This window comes from Triticum urartu, chromosome 1A (assembly GCF_056163025.1).
Source record: "Triticum urartu cultivar PI428250 chromosome 1A, HENAU_Tu73, whole genome shotgun sequence".
NCBI classification, from domain to species: domain Eukaryota; kingdom Viridiplantae; phylum Streptophyta; class Magnoliopsida; order Poales; family Poaceae; genus Triticum; species Triticum urartu.
Genome location: NC_141873.1, coordinates 142,002,393 through 142,022,073, shown reverse-complemented (window position 1 = coordinate 142,022,073; position 19,681 = coordinate 142,002,393). Strand labels below are relative to the sequence as shown.

Below are 19,681 nucleotides of genomic sequence, written 5' to 3'. Positions count from 1 at the left end.
TGGAGATCAAAAGGAGAAAATGATATTGGCCATATCATGTCACTATTTGATTGCATGTGATGTTTATCATGTTTTACATCTTATTTGCTTAGAACGACGGTAGCTCAAATAAGATGACCCCTCTTAATAATTTCAAGAAAGTGTTCCCCCTAACTGTGCACCATTGTGAAGGTTCGTTGTTTCGAAGCACCACGTGATGATCGGGTGTGATAGATTCTAACGTTCGAATACAACGGGTGTAAGCCAGATTTACACACGCAATACACTTAGGTTGACTTGACGAGCCTAGCATGTACAGACATGGCCTCAGAACACGGAAGACCGAAAGGTCGAGCATGAGTCGTATAGAAGATACGATCAACATGAAGATGTTCACCGATGTTGACTAGTTTGTCTCACGTGATGATCGGACACGGCCTAGTTGACTCGGATCTTGTTTCACTTAGATGACAAGAGGGATGTCTATCTGAGTGGGAGTTCATTAAATAATTTGATTAGATGAACTTAATTATCATGAACATAGTCTAAATTGTCTTTGCAAATGTGTTGTAGATAAATAGCTCACGTTGTAGCTCCCTGTTTCAATATGTTCCTAGAGAAAGACCAAGTTGAAAGATATTATAAGCAATGATGCGGACTGGGTCTGTAGTCCCAGGAGTGTCCTCACAGCTACACAGAAGGCTTACGTCTTTGATGCACCGCTCGATGTGCAAACCCCTACAACGTCGTCTGTGGATGTTGTGAACACCTGACAGACACATCCTGATGACTACTTAATAGTTTAGTGCACCATACTTTACGACTTAGAATCGGGATTCCAATGACGTTTTGAACACCATAAGACATATGAGATGTTCCAAGAGCTGAAATGGGATTTCAGGCTCATGCCCGTGTTCAGAGGTATGAGACCTCTGACAAGTTCTTTTGCCAACAAGATGGAGGAGAATAGCTCAGCTAGTGCGCATGTGCTCAGAATGTCTGGGTGCTACAATCACTTAAATCAAGTGGGAGTTAAACTTCCAGATAAGATAGTGATTGATAGAGTTCTCTAGCCACTATCACTAAGCTACTAGATCTTCGTGATGAACTATGACATGCAAGGGATGGAGTTGATCCCGGAGCTGTTCGCGGTGCTTAAGACCGCAAAAGGTAGAATCAAGAAGGAGCATCAAGTGTTGATGGTTTAACAAGACCACTGATTTCAAGAAGGGCAAGGGCTAGAAGGGAAACTTCATGGATGGCAAACCAGTTGCCGCTCCAATGAAGGAACCCAAGGTTGAACCCAAACCCGAGACTAAGTGCTTCTATTGTAAGGGGAACGGTCACTGGTAGCGGAATTACCCCAAATGCATGGTAGATAAGAAGGCTGGCAACTTCAACAAAGTATATACGTGTTATTAATGTGTACCTCACTAGTACTCCTGGTAGCACCTGGGTATAGGATACCAGTTCAGTTGCTATTATTGGTGACTTGAAGCAAAAGCTACGGACTAAACAAAGACTGGCTAAGGGCGAGGTGACGATGTGTGTTGGAAGTGTTTCCAAAGTTGATGAGATCACCATCGCACGCTCCATCTGCCTTTGGGATTAGTATTGAACCTAGATAAATGTTATCAGGTGTCTACGTTGAGCATGAATATGATTATATCATGTTCATTGCAATAAGGTTATTCATTTAAGTTAGAGAATAATGGTTATTCTGTTTACATGAATAATACCTTTCATGGTCATGCACCCTATGTGAATGGTTCATTGAATCTCGGTCGTGGTAATACACATGTTCATGCCAAAAGATGTAGAGTTATTAATGATAGTACCACTTTCTTGTGGCACTGCCGCTTAGGTCATATTGGCGTAAGATGCATGAAGAAATTCCATGTCGATGGATGTTTGGAGTCACTTGATTTTGAATCGCTTGACACATGCGAGCCATGCCTCATGGGCAAGATGACTAAGACCCCGTTTTCAGGTACAATGAAACGGGCAAGTGACTTGTTGGAAATCATACATGCTGATGCGTGTGATCCAATGAGAATTAAAGCGTGTGGTGGATATCGCTATTTTCTCATCTTCACTGACGATTTGAGTAGATATAGGTATATTTACTTAATGAAGCACAAGTCTGAAATGTTTGAAAAGTTCAAGCGATTTCAGAGTGAAGTTAAGAATCATCATAACAAGAAGATCAAATTCCTACGATCTGATCAGTGAGAATTTCTGAGTTATGAGTTTGACAAACACTTAAGACATTGTGGAATTGTTTCACAGTTGAAGCCACCTGGAACACCATAGGGTAATGGTGTGTCCGGACGTCGTAATCAAACCCTATGAGATATGGTGCGATCTATGATGTCTCTTGCCAATCTACCGTTTTAATTTTGAGGTTATGCGTTAGAGACAACTGCATTCACTTTAGATAGGGCACCATCTAAGTCCATTGAGACGACGTCGAACATTGGTTTGGCAAGAAACCAAAGTTGTCGTTTCTTAATGTTTGGGGCTGCGATGCTTAAGGCTTCAGCCGGAGAAGCTCGAACCCAAAGCGGACAAACACATCTTCATAGGATACCCAAAGGTGACAGTTGGGTACACCTTCTATCTCAGATCCGTGGGCAAATTGTTTGTCACTAAGAACGGGTCTTTTCTCGAGAAGGAGTTTCTCTCGAAAGAATTGAGTGGGAGGAAGATAGAACTTGATGAGGTTGTCAAACCTTTACTTCAACCGAAGAGTGATGCAATAGAGAAAGATGTTTTCTGTGGCGCCTACATCTGTTGAATAGGAAGTTAATGATAGTATCATGAAGCTTCGGATCAAGTTGCTATCGAACCTCATAGGTCGACAAGGATATGTACTACTCCTGAGTGGTACAGTACTCCTGTCTTAGATATCATGTTGTTAGACAACAATGAACCTACGAGCTATGGATAAGCGATGGTGGGCCCGTATTCCGACAAATGGTTAGAAGCCATGAAATCCGAGATAGGATCCATGTATCAGAATAAAGTATGGACTTTGGTGGACTTGCCCAATGATCGGCAAGCCATTGAGATAAATGGATCTTTAAGAAGAAGACGGACGTGGGCGATAATGTTACCATCTATGAAGCTCGACTTGTGGGAAAGAGTCTTTTCACAAGTTCAAGGAGTTGACTATGATGAGAATTTCTCACCGTAGCGATGCTTAAGTCCGTCAGAATCATGTTAGCATTAGTTGTATTTTTCGATTATGAAATCTGACAGATGGATGTCAAAACAAGTTTTCTTACCAGTTTTCGTAAGAAAAAGTTGTATGTGATACAATAAAAGGTTTTGTCGATCCTAAGGATGCTAAAAGGTATGCTGGCTCTAGCAATCCTTCTATGGACTAGAGCAAGCATCTCGGAGTCGGAATATATGCTTTGATGGAGTGATCAAAGCTTTTAGGTTTATAAAATGTTTGCTAGAAACTTGTATTCACAAGAAAGTGAGTGGGAGCACCACAACATTTCTGGTAAGTATATGTGGATGACATATTGTTGATTCAAAATAATGTAGAATTTCTGGAAAGCATAAACGGTTAGTTAAAGAGTGATTTTCAAAGGAAGACCTGGATAAAGTTGCTTACATATTGGGCATCAAGATCTATAGAGATAGATCAAAACGCCTAATGATACTTTCAAAGAACGCACACCTTGACATGTTTTTGAAGGAGTTCAAAATAGATCAGTCAAAGAAGGGGTTCTTACCTGAGTTGTAAGGTGTGAAGTTGAGTTAGACACGAAGATTGACCACGGCAGAAGAAAGAGGAAGGACAAAGGTCGTCCCCTATGCTTTTGTCATAGGCTCTATACGGTATGCCATGCTGAGTACTGCACCAGATGTGTGCCTTGCCACATGTCTGGCAAGAGGGTACAAAGGTGATCTAGGAATGGATCACCAGATAGCGGTCAAAATTATCCTTAGAGGAATAAGGAAATGTTTCTCGGTTATGGAGGTGATAAAGAGTTCGACGTAAAGAGTTACGTCGATGCAAGCTTAACACCTATCCGGATAGCTCTGAGTAGAGATACCGGATACGTATAATGGAGCAACAATTTGGAATAGCTCCAAGTGGAACATGGTAGCAGCATCTACAATATGACATAAAGTTTTGCGAAATACATAGGGATCTGAATATGGCAGACCTGTTGACTACAACCTCTCTCACAAGCATAACATGATCAAACCCAGAACTCATTGAGTGTTAATCACATAGTGATGTGAACTAGATTAGTGACTCCAGTAAACTCTTTGGATGTTGGTCACATGGCGATGTGACCTGTGAGTGTTAATCACATGGCGATGTGAACTAGATTATTGACTCTAGTGCAAGTGGGAGACTATTGGAAATATGCCCTAGAGGCAATAATAAATTGGTTATTATTATATTATATTTCATTGTTCATGATAATCATTTATTATCCATGCTAGAATTGTATTGATCGGAAACTCAGATACATGTGTGGATACATAGACAACACCATGTCCCTAGTAAGCCTCTAGTTGACTAGCTCATTGATCAATAGATGGTTACCGTTTCCTGACCATGGACATTGGATGTCGTTGATAACGGGATCACATAATTAGGAGAATGATGTGATGGACAAGACCCAATCCTAAGCCTAGCACAAGATCGTGTAGTTCGTATGCTAAAGCTTTTCTAATGTCAAGTATCATTTCCTTAGACCATGAGATTGTGCAACTCCCGGATACCGTAGGAGTGCTTTGGGTGTACCAAACATCACAACATAACTGGGTGGCTATAAAGGTGCACTACAGGTATCTCCGAAAGTGTCTGTTGGGTTGGTACGAATCGAGACTGGGATTTGTCTCTCCATATGACGGAGAGGTATCTCTGGGCCCACTCGGTAATGCATCATCATAATGAGCTCAATGTGACTAAGCAGTTAGTCACGGGATCATGTGTTATGGAACGAGTAAAGTGACTTGCCGGTAACGAGATTGAACAAGGTATTGGGATACCGACGATCGAATCTCGAGCAAGTAACATACTGATTGACAAAGGGAATTGAATACGGGATTGATCGAATCCCCGACATCGTTGTTCATCCGATGAGATCATCGTGGAACATGTGGGAGCCAATATGGGTATCCAGATCCCGCTATTGGTTATTGGCTGGAGAGGTGTCTCGGTCATGTCTGCATGGTTCCCGAACCCATAGGGTCTACACACTTAAGGTTCGGTGACGCTAGAGTTGTTATGGGAAATAGTATGTGGTTACCGAAGGTAGTTCAGAGTCCTGGATGAGATCCCGGATGTCACGAGGAGTTCCGAAATGGTCCGGCGGTGAAGATTGATATATTGGACGAAGGGTATTGGAGTCCGGAAGTGTTCTGGAGGTACCAGGCTATGGCCAGCATGACCGAAAGGTGTTTCGGGAGCCCCGACAAGTGTTGGAGGGCCTCATGGGCCAAAGGGGAAGGGGCAAACCAGCCCACTAAGGGGTGGTGCGCCCCCACACCCTTTCCCACATTACTTGGGGACGTGGGGCGCCTCCACCAGGCTTGGGAGGCAAGCCTCCACCTCCTTGGCTTGGGGGGCAAGTCTCCCTAGGATTTTCCCTAGGGAGATCCAATCTGCTTGGTCGCCGCCCCCTAGGGGAAACCCTAGGGCGCCTCCCCCTCTCCCCTTGCCCCTATATATAGTGGAGGGTGGGAGGGCAGCCAGACCTCTTCCCTGGCGCAGCCCTCCCTCCTCCTACACCTCCTCCTCCTCCATAGTGCTTGGCCAAGCCCTGCTGGAGAACCACGAGCTCCATTGCCACCATGCCGTCGTGCTGCTAGAGTTCTCCTTCAACTTCTCCTCTCCCCTTGCTGGATCAAGAAGGAGGAGACGTCCCCGGGCTGTACGTGTGTTGAACGCGGAGGCGCCGTCCGTTCAGCGCTAGATCGGATCTTCTGCGATTTGAATCGCCGCGAGTACGACTCCATCAACCGCGTTCTTGTAACGCTTCCGCTTAGCGATCTTCAAGGGTATGAAGATGCACTCCCTCTCTCTCGTTGCTAGCATCTCCTAGATTGATCTTGGTGATACGTAGGAAAATTTTAATTATTGCTACGTTCCCCAACAGAATCTTCATGCCGACTAGGGGAAACAACATCATGGGATTCTTGAGCTACAGAGGCATCTGCATAGTCAACGGCAACCGATGTAGAAGCATCAACACTGCCACCACCATCAACAACACAACCGCCCTGATTCAGATCAACGCGAACTTCCATGTTTTCTTCTCCAGGTTGTGGTAAGTTTAAAAAACACAAAATAACACAAAATGAGCGTGGGGATAACTAACACAACAACACACATGATACTTATGTCAAAAAGACTGCTGACAACATACACAAAACAACTGCAGTCCATGTGTGTCAAAACAACTACAACTGCAACCCACATAAACGTAAAAAGAACTGCAGTTCCCTTTGTCAAACGTTGCAGTTCAGTTATGTTAAATACTGAAGCTTACGTATGTAAAACACTATGGACCACGCATGCGAAAAGAACTGCATTTCACTTCTGTCAAAGACTGAAGCTAACACATGTAAAACTATTACAGATGACATATGTAAATGAAAATGCATATGAGTGAACAAAACAGCGTACATCAAGTTTATAACAACAACAAACAATTAGATTACAACCCACCAACAGAACAAGTAATACAACTATACCTTATCAGCTACAACATCCGGAGGGGACGATGCATCAGCCAAGACCTCATTCTTTCCAGAGCCATCGTAGGACTCTTTGTGCACATCACAAGCAGCAACACCAGTCTACGGGAGAACAAATAAAAAACGAAAATAAGATGGTAACGACCAAAAAAGAAAAAAAACTTCAACTATGCACAAGCAGTACACACTTTACAACCGTGAAGTAAACAAAAAATACAATAAACTGGAAAGCAACAAATGCAAGTTCAAGAAGAGGGACGCATGGCAGAAGTACTTGCACCTGACCAACTGCATCGCCCCTAGTTCCATGGACACCAAAAGATTCCACTCCAGCCTATCACAAAAAACAAAAATAGTGAGGAGCAGTCCACATAATACACAAAAGAGGTTCAAAGCCACAAAAAACCTAGAACATACATTATTAGCGCCAATGCCAGCGTCCTGACGGTTCATTTCATCCAAAATATGCCCAACATCCTTCTCATACTGACCGCATTTTTCCTCCTGTGAATGTCTCAATTGAGCATACGAAGACCAAACATTCGTCACTGCAATCTTCAGGCTTTCAATCACGCCACAATCAAAATTGTGAGCAGCAGCAATATCTTCATCTCGTGGGCCATGGCCAACAGGGAAAAAACCAGCAACTGTCCTCAACCTGTCACCAGAGGTTGGCAAATCTTCAGTCAACTTCAAAACCTTCAGAAGAAGCTCATCAATCTCCTTATGTTTTTTGCCGCCAACAAATGTCTGTTTATAAGAGCTTCTATTATCAAACATCTGTCGAGCCATGCAACCACGAGTACGCGGCACCTCATCATCACAGGCAGGAAGCTGGCTATAGATAGGCTCATAAAAGCTATCATGAGTGCTAGGCCCCGCATCAGAGCTGCCCCATACAACTGCAACAGGACGGTTATACAGAATATCACCTGATGCCTTCCACTACAAAAAAAGACAACAGGCAAAGAGAAGCACACATGTGAATACTAGAAAAGTTTAGATTTATAATGGCTGCGCCTTTTTTTTAAAAAACAATTGATATTAAAAACTCAGATGCACTAACCGGCAGCTTCCCAAATTTGTAAGTTTCCAAGTAAATCTTTCCCTTCACAAGCACATCCTCATTGTATAACTTCATCAGGTCCTTGGTCGTCAGGTATGACGCAGGTGGCGTCAACGTGTGCATGACTGAAAATTTGCAAAGCTTCAAGCAGTCAAGATACATAATCAAGGGGACAATGGCACAACCCTCTACACAATTCTGCTTGCTGCCTTTTGTTTGCCACCTCACCACAGCTGCCTGCAACTCATCAACAACAAGCTGGCAAAAGTCCATCTGAGCCATAGCCGCATAATCCATGTTCTCTACCATTGGAGCAACTCTACCCAAACGAACTGCAGGCCCGGGGCACAGCCAATTCTGGTAAAGTATCAGGGAGAACACCTTCACAACAAGGTCAACAGTCACAAGATCATCTTCCTCTACCAACATCTTCAACTTCTCAAGCAAGTCCTTGACACCTATACTTTTTGAACGGCCAAAGACAAGCTCATCCTTGAGGACAGTCAATGAGTCATCATGGCCGCTGGCAGCAGGCATGGGTGCAGTGTGACTTCCCATAGGCAAATCAAAAATGTGATGAACTGCATCACGATATGTTCGAAGAACCCTGCCATTCCCAAAGTCCATTATCATGGTGGCAGGGTCAATCACTCCCATCAGATAGCACATAAGAATGCGCGACACATTTTTCTTTACTGTCAGTTCAAAGACAACACCAAATCTATCATCCCGAACACGACTATAGTGTGCCTCTTTCAACAAAGAAGCAGCCTTGCAAATAGTGGGAAGCGACAAACATACGATCTTGTTAAATCGAGAATCATCTCCCTCAGCATCATCTTCAGTTGCATTGCTCTTACTAGACTTCTTCCTCTGTGTAAAGGGAAATGCAATCTACATTAGAAGACTAGCCATAAAAAAGAGACAGAGAAAACACAGATAGAATAACAATGAAGGAAACAAATGCAGTCCACTTCAACAAACCTTTGGAACAACATCCACCTCCTCGCTAGAGTCACCACCAACATCTTCATCGACATCATCACGGGCACGCTTGGGTAGACTCTTAGATGAACCACAGTCTTTGCGTCTACCAGTATGAACATCCCTCACAAAATCAACAAGCACAAAGTCATCATCATCAGAGTTGGGACCTTCAGTGACATGTAGTCGCTTGCGCTGAGGACCATCCTTCCCACCAGCTTCAGGAGTTCTCTTGCCAAGATTCTTCTTCATGCCAGCAACACGTGGACTCCGCCGAGGTGTACCACCTTCCTCAACAACAGTACTCAGCCTCTTCTTCTGCAAACAAGGCTTCTTCACCTTAGCAAATTTGGCACCATCTGCAGCTCTCCTCTGCTTCTCCTTCTCCGCAAACTCTTTTGAGTCACTTTCAAACCTCAACTTCTTCTTATTCTGCTTCAACTCATATTCACGAAGCTGTTCCAAGACCATCCAATCCTATGCAACTTCCTCTGTACCATCAACAGACTAGGATTGTGTTTCAGACATGGGGCATCTCTGGTCAAAGCTCACACCAACATTACCCTCTGCAAAATAATGGCCAATCAATTGAGTAACCTCCTCAAACCCAGGCGCCCCAGCATGGAAAACAGACACTGCGTCAAAATGAAGTTTGACTATGGTCGTTAAAAAGTGCACAAAAAGAACAAATGAAGTACACTTAGACATATAAATGTAGTGCTCCAACCATAAGCTCAAAATAAAAAATAATGCATTGTAAAAAAAACTTGAATAAAACAACAATGCAGTTCACACATACATATAGTGGAGTTCACATATACAAATAAATGCAGTGCCGCATACACTAACTTCACGTTTGTTCCCAACAAAATGCTGGACTAGATACAGCAAGGCAACACCAATTTGTACAACATCAAGTAACGAACATACACAAAAATAAACAAATCAATCACATACCAGAAGGAGGGGCCACACTTGTGGGAGAAGATTCAATAGGCGAATTCACTTCATGTCCTCCCTCGACACCATGATCCTTACCACCAGGACAACGAGAGCCAATTGGTGTATCATTATGAGCACTGTAATCACCTACTGGATTAAAAAAGAACCAGAAACAGAAATTACAAAACATCACATGACAAAATAATGCAAGCGAACGCCGACAACTAACAGAGCATAAAGCAATATGCAGGATGAATTAGGAAACTAGATAAACATCAAACAAAATAAACAAAGCCTAAAATAAGCACTCCACATATCCTGAACTCCTCCTCCCACTCTACTCGGCGAAGACATTGCGTTTGCCTGCAGCACAAGGACGAAGTGACAAATATAAGAAACAAAATCGGCAAAAATCTCACGAGACCCTAGATCCACCTTGCTACACGCGACTATCGACTTCAACATCGAGATAAAATCGACTGCCTACAGAAAAATTACACAAGCAAAAATAGCAACTACAACTAGGATTATCACAAAACGAGATGAGGGGACGATCAAGACCGTGGCCAAGCGGAACATACCACAAAAAAGGGTGCGGCGACGACGGCGGGGAGGGGGCAGCGACGGGAACGAACAGAAAAGAGCTCGCGGAGCGGACGGCGACGCGGAATGCTGGAATAAGGACCTCTTGAGGGCGGCGGTTCCTCAGGTGACGGTGGTTGCTGCGGGCGACGGTGGTTTTTCTTGAGGAAGAGATGCCTCCAGAGAAACTGCAATTGAGGAGAGGGGATTGTTCTCGGTCTCTCTCCCTGTCAGTGGAGCGGTGGGATCGCCTGGAAGGGACACATAGGAGGCCCACGTGTGGCAAAGGGTCACATAAAACGGGTCGGCCCAAAAACGTCCCGGCTAAAATAAGACAGACTACATCAAAACGCACATGATGCAATTCTCTGTGAAGAACAATGAAGTTCAGATAGTAAAACAAAAATAAAATACATACAATTCGTAAAAAAGTTAAAATAAAAAACAACACGCGTGTTAGGAAAACTCATCCGAAAAAAGTCTACCTTCAAATAAGTGTCACACCAAAAAAGGGGGGAACCCCCCTACCCCTCCCGTACCAGTGACTGCAGTAAGTACATGCAAAAAAACAGATGCAGTACGCAGCACTAGAAAAATGCAGTGCATTTCGTTACACGATGCAGTACTGTATTGCAATCCAGTTCCGGATTACCTACATGAATAAATACACGGTATAGAACACAGCGAAAAACTCATAAAATTGCAGAATACATTATACTTTTTTCAGGGGCTGCAGCAAGGACACGCAGAAAATGGTGAAGTACGCACCTGTAGAAAAAATGCAGTTCTGTATTGTAGACGATGCAGTATAGAACTATATCCAATGCAGTTTCATTATCATGCAGGATACATATAAACGTGACAAATGCCCATTCGCACAGAAAGTGGTGGTTAAAAAAATCTACTGATAAAAAATAAAATAAAACCACGTTAAAAAACACGTTCGCATACAACCACCCAATCGGAGTGGTTCCATCGCCACAAGCCCACGATCACAGACGCAACACCAACCCACGATCTACACAACTGCATTGTCAGTGAGATTGTGCAGTTCATCCGATGCGGCCATCCCACCCCGCGCCCTCCCCTTAAATTCAGACCCCTACCAAAGGCCTTCTCATCCACAACAACACAAGTATCCATTGCACTGCCACCAAATTGCTCCATCACATCGATATCCACGCAAAAACACCAAGCCCTACTACCGGCGATGGCGTTCACCGACGAGTACAAGGGCGTGGAGGCCCACGGCAACACTAAGTTGCACGTCATCCACACAAACGACAAGAAGCAGATGGCAATCTCCCTCGCGCAGTACGGGCGCCACCTCAGCCTCCAGCGCCACAAGATCATCGACATTGATCTCGAGTACAACAATGAGCCTGAAGCGACGCAGAAACCCGCCCTCTGCCAACTCTCCATCAGCAAGAATCACCTGGTGCTCCTCTTCCAACTGAGCGCCACTGAAAGGTGTACCATCTTTGACAACTTCCTCGCTAACCCCAGTTACACCTTTGCAGGCTTCTCCATCGACGGCGACAAAACTAGGCTAGAGCGCGTCAATCTGGAGGTCGCCAACTTCATCGACATCCAGAAGGAGTGGAGGGTGCTCGAGGCAACCAAGGAGTTGGACTCCCTTGGAGACGTCTCCGGCAAGCTCATCGACGACTACTACAACAACATGAAGAAGAAGATCACCGACGAAGAACACAAGCGCTGGGCCACCCTGCCTCTGTCCATGAGGCACATCGAGTACGCGGCAAAGGACGCCTACGCACCGTACGAGATATGGAACCGCATCACCCTCACCCAGGACGGGCTTCGTCGTGCAAAGCTGGAGAAGGAGGAGCCCCCCAAAAAGCGCGCCAGGAGCAGCTGGGGATGGGGAGACGCTAACTGGTGAAGAAGAAGATGGTGCCGGCCAAGAGCCAACAATGCCAGCGTCATTTTAGAATTATCATCAAATTTTCTTTATGTTGTTTGCCTATGTATCGTTAGTTTGCTTGTGATCATTTGCTTTTGCTGAACTTAGTTTGCTTGCCATGCAGAATCGCTTGTAATGATGAACTTTGATTATGTTAGATTGCTTTCTGTTCAACTTAGTTTGCTGATGATGAACTTGTCGTGCAGAATGCTTGTGATAATTGGTTTTCTGTTGTTTGCTTATGTATCATTAGAGTCAAGCAGTGCACAAAATGAAATAAGATGCAATGTGCAAATAGGACACATGCAGTGCAAATTGTGGACGAATGCAGTACAGACTATATCGAATGAAGTTTACACATACCCAACAAAGCAGTGCGCACCCCTAAATTTGAAAAAATAATACATAAGAGCAAAAACACAAAAAGAAAAATGTGACCTGTATATGTAGTGCGGAAATATATGAACGTGCAGTGCAGAAACATAATCAATGCAGTACATGTATGATTTACTAAGCAGTGCACTCCCCTACATTGGAAAAAAGATTACATAAGAGCAAAGACACGAAAACAAAAATGAGAACTGTACATGTAGTACGGAATGCATGCACATGCAGTACAGAACCCTGATCAATGAGGTGCACGGATGATTTACTAAAGCAGTGCACGCCCCGACATTGAAAAACAATACATGACAGAAAATATTAAAAAACATTGACCACCTAGGTGCGACCGGCCCCAGCCAGTCTCGTAGTAGACCTAAGCCCACAGCAGGCGAGTCGTTCTGAGCCACGATGCATGGGGCCGGGCACACATAGGCCCACAAGTCAGGGAGCATAAAGCAGCGAGCGCCATGTATAAGCGCTCAAATAAGTAACCAGAGGAGTTTGACATGACTGCCTCGCCAGCGCTTATAAATAGGTCGGGCGCGCCTTCCGCAGGCGAGGTGGGACTAAACATTAGGCCACACACAACGCACCGGGAACCAGCCGTGCTCATGGGCTAACTTGGGTCCAATGCGTCTTCAGTACCTCCAAATAAGTACCACACCAAAAAAGGGGGGGGACCCTCCTACCTCTCCCGTACCAGTGACTGCAGTAAGTATAGGCAAAACATAGATGCACTACGCAGCACTAGAAAAATGCAGTGCATTTTGTTACACGATGCTTTACGGTATAGAAATCCAGTTCCGGATTACCTACATGAATAAACACACGGTATAGAACACAGCGAAAAACTCGTAAAATTGCAGAATACATTGTACTTTTTCAGGGGCTGCAGCAAGGACACGCAAAAAACGGTGAAGTACGCACCTGTAGACAAAATGCAGTTCTGTATCGTAGACGATGCAGTACAAAACTATAACCAATGCAGTTTCATTATCACGCAGGATACATATAAACGTGACAAATGCCCGTTCACACAGAAAGTGGTGGTTAAAAAAAATTTACTGATCAAAACTAAAATAAAACCACGTTAAAAAAACCACGTTCGCATACAATCACCCAATCAGAGCGGTTCCACCCAATTGGAGCGGTTCCATCGCCACAAGCCCACGATCACAGACGCAACATCAACCCATGATCTGCACAACCGCATCGTCAGCGAGATCATGCAGTTCATCCGAAGCGGCCATCCCACCCCGCGCCCTCCCCTTAAATTCAGACCCCTACCAAAGGCCTTCTCATCCACAACAACACAAGTACCATTGTGCTGCCACCAAATCGCTCCATCACATCGATATCCGTGCAAAAACACCAAACCCTACTACCGGCGATGGCGTTCACCGACGAGTACAAGGGCGTGGAGGCCCACGACAACACCAAGTTGCACGTCATCCACACCAGCGACAAGCAGCAGATGGCGATCTCCCTCGCGCAGTATGAGTGCCACCTCAGCCTCCAGCGCCACAAGATCGTCGACATTGATCTCGAGTACAACAACGAGTCTGAAGCGATGCAGAAACCCGCCCTCTGCCAACTCTCCATCGGCAAGAATCAGCCGGTGCTGCTCTTCCAACTAAGCGCTGCTGAAAGGTGCACCGTCTTCGACAACTTCCTTACCGACCCTAGGTACACCTTTGCAGGCTTCTCCATCGACGGCGACAAAACGAGGCTAGAGCGCGTCAATCTGGAGGTCGCTAACTTCGTCGACATCCAGAAGCAGTGGAGGGTGCCCGAGGTAACCAAGGAGTTGGACTCCCTTGGAGACGTCTCCAGCATGCTCATCGACGACTACTACAACAACATGAAGAAGAAGATCACCGACGACGAACACAAGCGCTTGGCCACCCTGCCTCTGTCCATGAGGCACATCGAGTACGTGGCAAAGGACGCCTACGCAGCGTACAAGATATGGAACCACATCGCCCTCACCTAGGATGGGCTTCGCCGTGCAAAGCTGGAGAAGGCGGAGCCCCCCAAGAAGCGCGCTAGGAGCAGCTGGGGATGGGGAGACGCTAACTCGTGAAGAATAAGATGGTGACGGCCAAGAGCCAACAATGCTAGTGTCATTTTAGAATTATCATCAAATTTGCTTTATGTTGTTTGCTTATGTATCGTTAGTTTGCTTGTGATCATTTGCTTTTGCTGAACTTAGTTTGCTTGCCATGCAGAATAGCTTGTAATGATGAACTTTGATTATGTTTGATTGCTTTCTGTTCAACTTAGTTTGCTGATGATGAACTTGTCGTACAGAATGCTTGTGATAATTTGTTTTCTGTTGTTTGCTTATGTATCATTAGATTCAAGCAGTGCACAAAACGAAATAAGATGCAGTGTGCAAATAGGACGCATGCAGTGCAAATTATGTACGAATGCAGTACAAACTCTGTCAAACGAAGTTTACACATACCCAACAAAGCAGTGCACACCCCTAAATTTGAAAAAGTAATACATAAGAGCAAAAACACAAAAAGAAAAATGCGACATGTATATGTAGTGCGGAAATATATGAACATGCAATACAGAAACATAATCAATGCAGTACACATATGATTTACTAAGCAGTGCACTCCCCTATATTGGAAAAAAAGATTACATAAGAGCAAAAACATGAAAACAAAAATGAGAACTGTACATGTAGTACGGAATCCGTGCACATGTAGTACAGAACCCCGATCAATGGAGTGCAAGTATGATTTACTAAAGCAGTGCACACCCCGACATTGAAAAAAATACATGACAGAAAATATTAAAAAACTGACCACCCAAGTGCAACCGGCCCCAGCCAGTCTCGTAGTAGACCTACGCCCACATCAGGCGAGTCATTCTGAGCCACGATGCATGGGGCCGGGCACACATGGGCCCATAGGTCAGAGAGCATAGAGCAGCAAGCGCCGCGTATGAGCTCCCAAATAAGTAACCAGAGGAGTTCGACACGGCTGCCTCGCCAGCGCTTATAAACAGGTCGGGCGCGCCTTTCGCAGGCGAGGGGGGACTAAACATTAGGCCGCACACAACGCACCGGGAACCAGCCATGCTCACAGGCCGACTTGGGCCCAATGTGTCTTCACTACCCGAACACAGGCCCAACACACAAAGGAGAGGCCACCAAAAATAATAAAAAAAATCCCACATACCATACACAAACACAGGCCCAACCATGCGTTCCGCAGTTCATTGTGATATCACAATGCAGTTTGCTATTTTCAAGTAAGCAGTCCTGTTGCTTCTCAAATGCATTCGCGTACACTGAAATAGAACCAATCCACCACCTAACACCAACCACAACATTTATTACTTCCGTTGCTCAATTGGTTACATAAAAACGTATCCATTCATGCTCCAGACTAACACAACTCCTCCCCATGTTCCTCTTTTTCTTCAAATCGTAGATCTAGGGTTCATTCCACTTCTCTGGAATTCCACTAAATCCGCCATGGACTATAACTGCGGGTATTTGGCAAGGATGGCGCCGGTAGCAGACACATGTGTGTACACAGAAGGTCTAGAGCTCACCAACACTGAGTGGCGCAACATGCTCGGGTGCCTGATGATACCCAACAGGGGGTTTCGGGCGCCATTTCTTCATCGCCTCACAATCCCAGATCTGTAGGAAAGTTGGGTATGTTTTTCCCCTTACAATTTTGGACATAATCTAGCCTGCAAATCCACATCTGAATATATATTCAATCAATTTGTTCGACAGTGTTAACAAAAAACAAAACTGAATTTGTAGTGTTGTTCAGATTGGTTAGCTATTAAGACTAGATGCTTCCACCTATTTTTCTTTAGTACCACACCAGGTATCGACACTAGTTAGATCAGAACTCCAACACACGAACAAAAAAGGGGTCAGTAGACTAGTGTTGCAGTTCTCTTAAGATGCTGGCGGAGTACATTGTAACTGACCTTGCAGTACAAGCATGTTGTAGTATAATATATATCCTAGTAAAACTAGAGGTCAATTCCGTATATAAGTTTGTTCATACATTGCAACTACTTTAGAAAATAGCAGTCATATATATGTAAGTATGTAAGTCAACATAAACAGATCATCCTAAGTATAAAGAAAAACATTTGCTATTTACTTATAAAATTCTTTTTCCACCCATTCCAATATGCAGAAACTGCCATCCACAATAAAATTTCCTGCTCCGAGTTCAAGGAAGGTTACTTTGGAGACACAACACAAGAATGAGTATGCAGATATGCAAGCTGACTACCACATCAACTCTAAAGACTGCATCAACATAACTACTGGTTGGAAAGATTTTGTCTCCCAAAATGGCTTTGAGGTCGGAGAAGTGGCCATGGTGTTTTTCTACAAAGAAGAAGACTCCCTCAAGTTTACAATATTTGCACTCTAGACTGTCTAATATGAAGCAACCAATATTTCTAATGCTTTGCTTATGTTGTATGCTTTTAAAATTATGTCCATCAGACACTTTGAACGATGCCTATTTAATATGCAACCTCAACTGCATCATTTTATTATCATTTTTAGACAAGTTGCTGTTGGCAGTAATGCAGTTCTCTCAAACACATAGTGTGGTACTAATAAATAATAAAAAGCAGTCCTCTGAACAGTAACAAGGAAATGCGAATGGTCGAAACTTTGTAGTTAACATATGATGTTCAAAAACAATTCTCATAGTATGCAGTTCAAAAAAATTCTTATAATAACTATTAAGCTAACCACAAGCATATAATGGACCATCCATTCTAATAGCAGAATAGAACATTAACCACACTGCTAATGCAGTATGAAAGTGCATATTATTCAGTCCTCTAGAACACAAAACGCAGTTTAAGAAAAGAGAAATCTCATTAGCTTCCATAACCACTGTAATGCAGCTACAACGAAGTACACTACTAACGAAAATGCAGTGCACTACAACGTATGCCATAACTATTACAAATAAAATTAAAGCAGCAGAACTCCAGACATGTGGTATACTAATAGAGGTGTCAATTTCACTCGCACTTCCCTAACTCGCCTAAAAATTGTCCAATCACTAAACTATCGAAAAATAGCCCCGCAAAAAATTATATGGAAAACACGACAACTGGACGAACAACATCAGCTTTCATTTAAAATATGCAATTCAAAAAATGACAATTATACCCGCAATATGATGAATTCAAACCTATAGAAATAGTAATTAGAATATTTAAACACGCATGGACGTGCAAAATCCAAAAAATCAACAAGAATAGAGAAGCGAACGAAGCTCACCCGCCCGCACAATCAAATTATCAGGAATTGAAAACTAACTCCTAAAAATTAACAAATTATAGAGTGAATGGACCGATTAAAACGAATGCAATCAAAGAATTCCTACTAAAAAACAACATCCGAGCACAAAAAAATCGCATCTGACGTGAACACGAACGAACAAAGAAAGCTCGTCCGTCGAAGCCCTCGATTTGCAAGCACTCTAGTAGATTTTCATGTAAATTAGAAAGAATAAAGGTAAAATGAGATGCAGAGACAAACTAAATCATCCCACAACACCCGATTCCACATAGAAAATGTGGGGGGAACACCAGAAAATGAAGCAGTTCTCCCGTGAAGCATTGCAGTTCCCAACGTAAAGACGATGTAGTTCTCTTCTGTTGAGCATGCAGTGCGGAAGTGTTGTCAGAATAACTATATATATACAACACTCGGTTCACAGAGAAGAACGAGGAGATGACTTGAGAGACATCCCAATCCAAAAGTCGACAAGTTTTTACCTTCCATATGAGTTGTTTCGTCTTTGGCCTTCTGCAAGTTCTGCTTGGCCAACTCCAAGTCAAGATTGAGTTGTATCTGCTTCCTCTCGAATTCAGCAAATTGGGAGATAAGCTCACAGGATTTCTGTAGTAAGTAAAAAGATATATCAGTGGATAGAATCAAAGATTATTCACTTCCGAGTGAAAAGAATTCTAAGACTACTGCAGAATCAAACATTCAACAGTAGTCTCGGGGACTACACCCAGTGGGTGCACTTAGCATGCCCCCACTGGTCCAGGTTCCACTCGACACGGTCCGTCCAGACTGAGTGGAAGAAAAAAAAGAGATTAGAAAAAGAAATGGTTATTCTCAGACCACAACCGACTGCCCGCAGTCGACCGCGGTCTCGAGGACTACACCCAGTGGGTGCACTCAGTGTGCCCCCACTGGTTCAGGTTCCACTCGACAGGGTCCGCCTAGACCGAGTGGAAGAACTGAAGAACAAGATATTTTTTATCAAGACCCCTGCCGAATCACACATTCGACGGTGGCCTTGGGGATTACACCCAGTGGGTGCACTCTGCGTGCCCCCACTAGTCCAAAGATACAATCAACACAACTTAGTCGATTCAATTGGAAAAACTACTCATCATAAATTGAAACACCCAGTGGGTGTACAGATGCGAAGTGCAGACTGACAAATGGATGCACAATGAAAGTTTCCAGGTAGCATATATATCCTAACAGAACAAGCGTCAAGCTAGGAGATCAGTCGGAAACCAACTAACCTGGACATTGGCTTGGAGGGTTGCACTGGCATCATGGGCAGCTTGGCTGGTTTCATGCACCGTCTTCATCCGCTCCATCATCAGGCCTGCTTAGCATATAGCTTCCTTAGCAGCGCTTGCCTGGTCCTCCGAAATGTGATGGGTGACAAACAACGGAGACGGGGGAACAGTCACAGCAGCTTGAGGATCCGAGGCGTGGTGTTGTACAGACAAAACAGGGACTTGTGCAGTCGATGATGAAGGGCGTTCACTCGACACTGGAACGGCAAAAGTAACAAAAGCCCGGTTGAAGTCTCCGGACTGCTGAATCACTGGTTCCGTCGCTGGGGTCGACTATGATGTCTTGCTAATTGGTGCCTTCCTGCTAGAAGTCCTGCCCCTCCTCCCTATGGGTCTCTGTGGCACATCTTCGTCGTCATCTGGGAGTTCAATAACATTGGGTGGAGCTGCAAAGCAATCAATTGCAAGAGTTCAGTTGCCCGTCAAAAGTGGCTGATAAAGTAAAGACAAGATGTCAAGAATTATAC

At 44.1% G+C, this 19,681-nt stretch overlaps 1 protein-coding gene and 1 pseudogene across 1 annotated transcript; both read left to right on the top strand.

Moving 5' to 3' along the window:
• Positions 1 to 11,495: 11,495 nt before the first annotated feature.
• On the top strand, positions 11,496 to 12,188 carry LOC147990389 (uncharacterized). Its single transcript, XM_087538194.1, has one exon. The coding sequence runs from the start codon at positions 11,496 to 11,498 to the stop codon at positions 12,186 to 12,188; it is 693 nt and encodes a 230-aa protein (XP_087394320.1).
• Positions 12,189 to 13,983: 1,795 nt separating this feature from the next.
• On the top strand, positions 13,984 to 14,676 carry LOC147990388 (uncharacterized; annotated as a pseudogene).
• Positions 14,677 to 19,681: the final 5,005 nt, after the last annotated feature.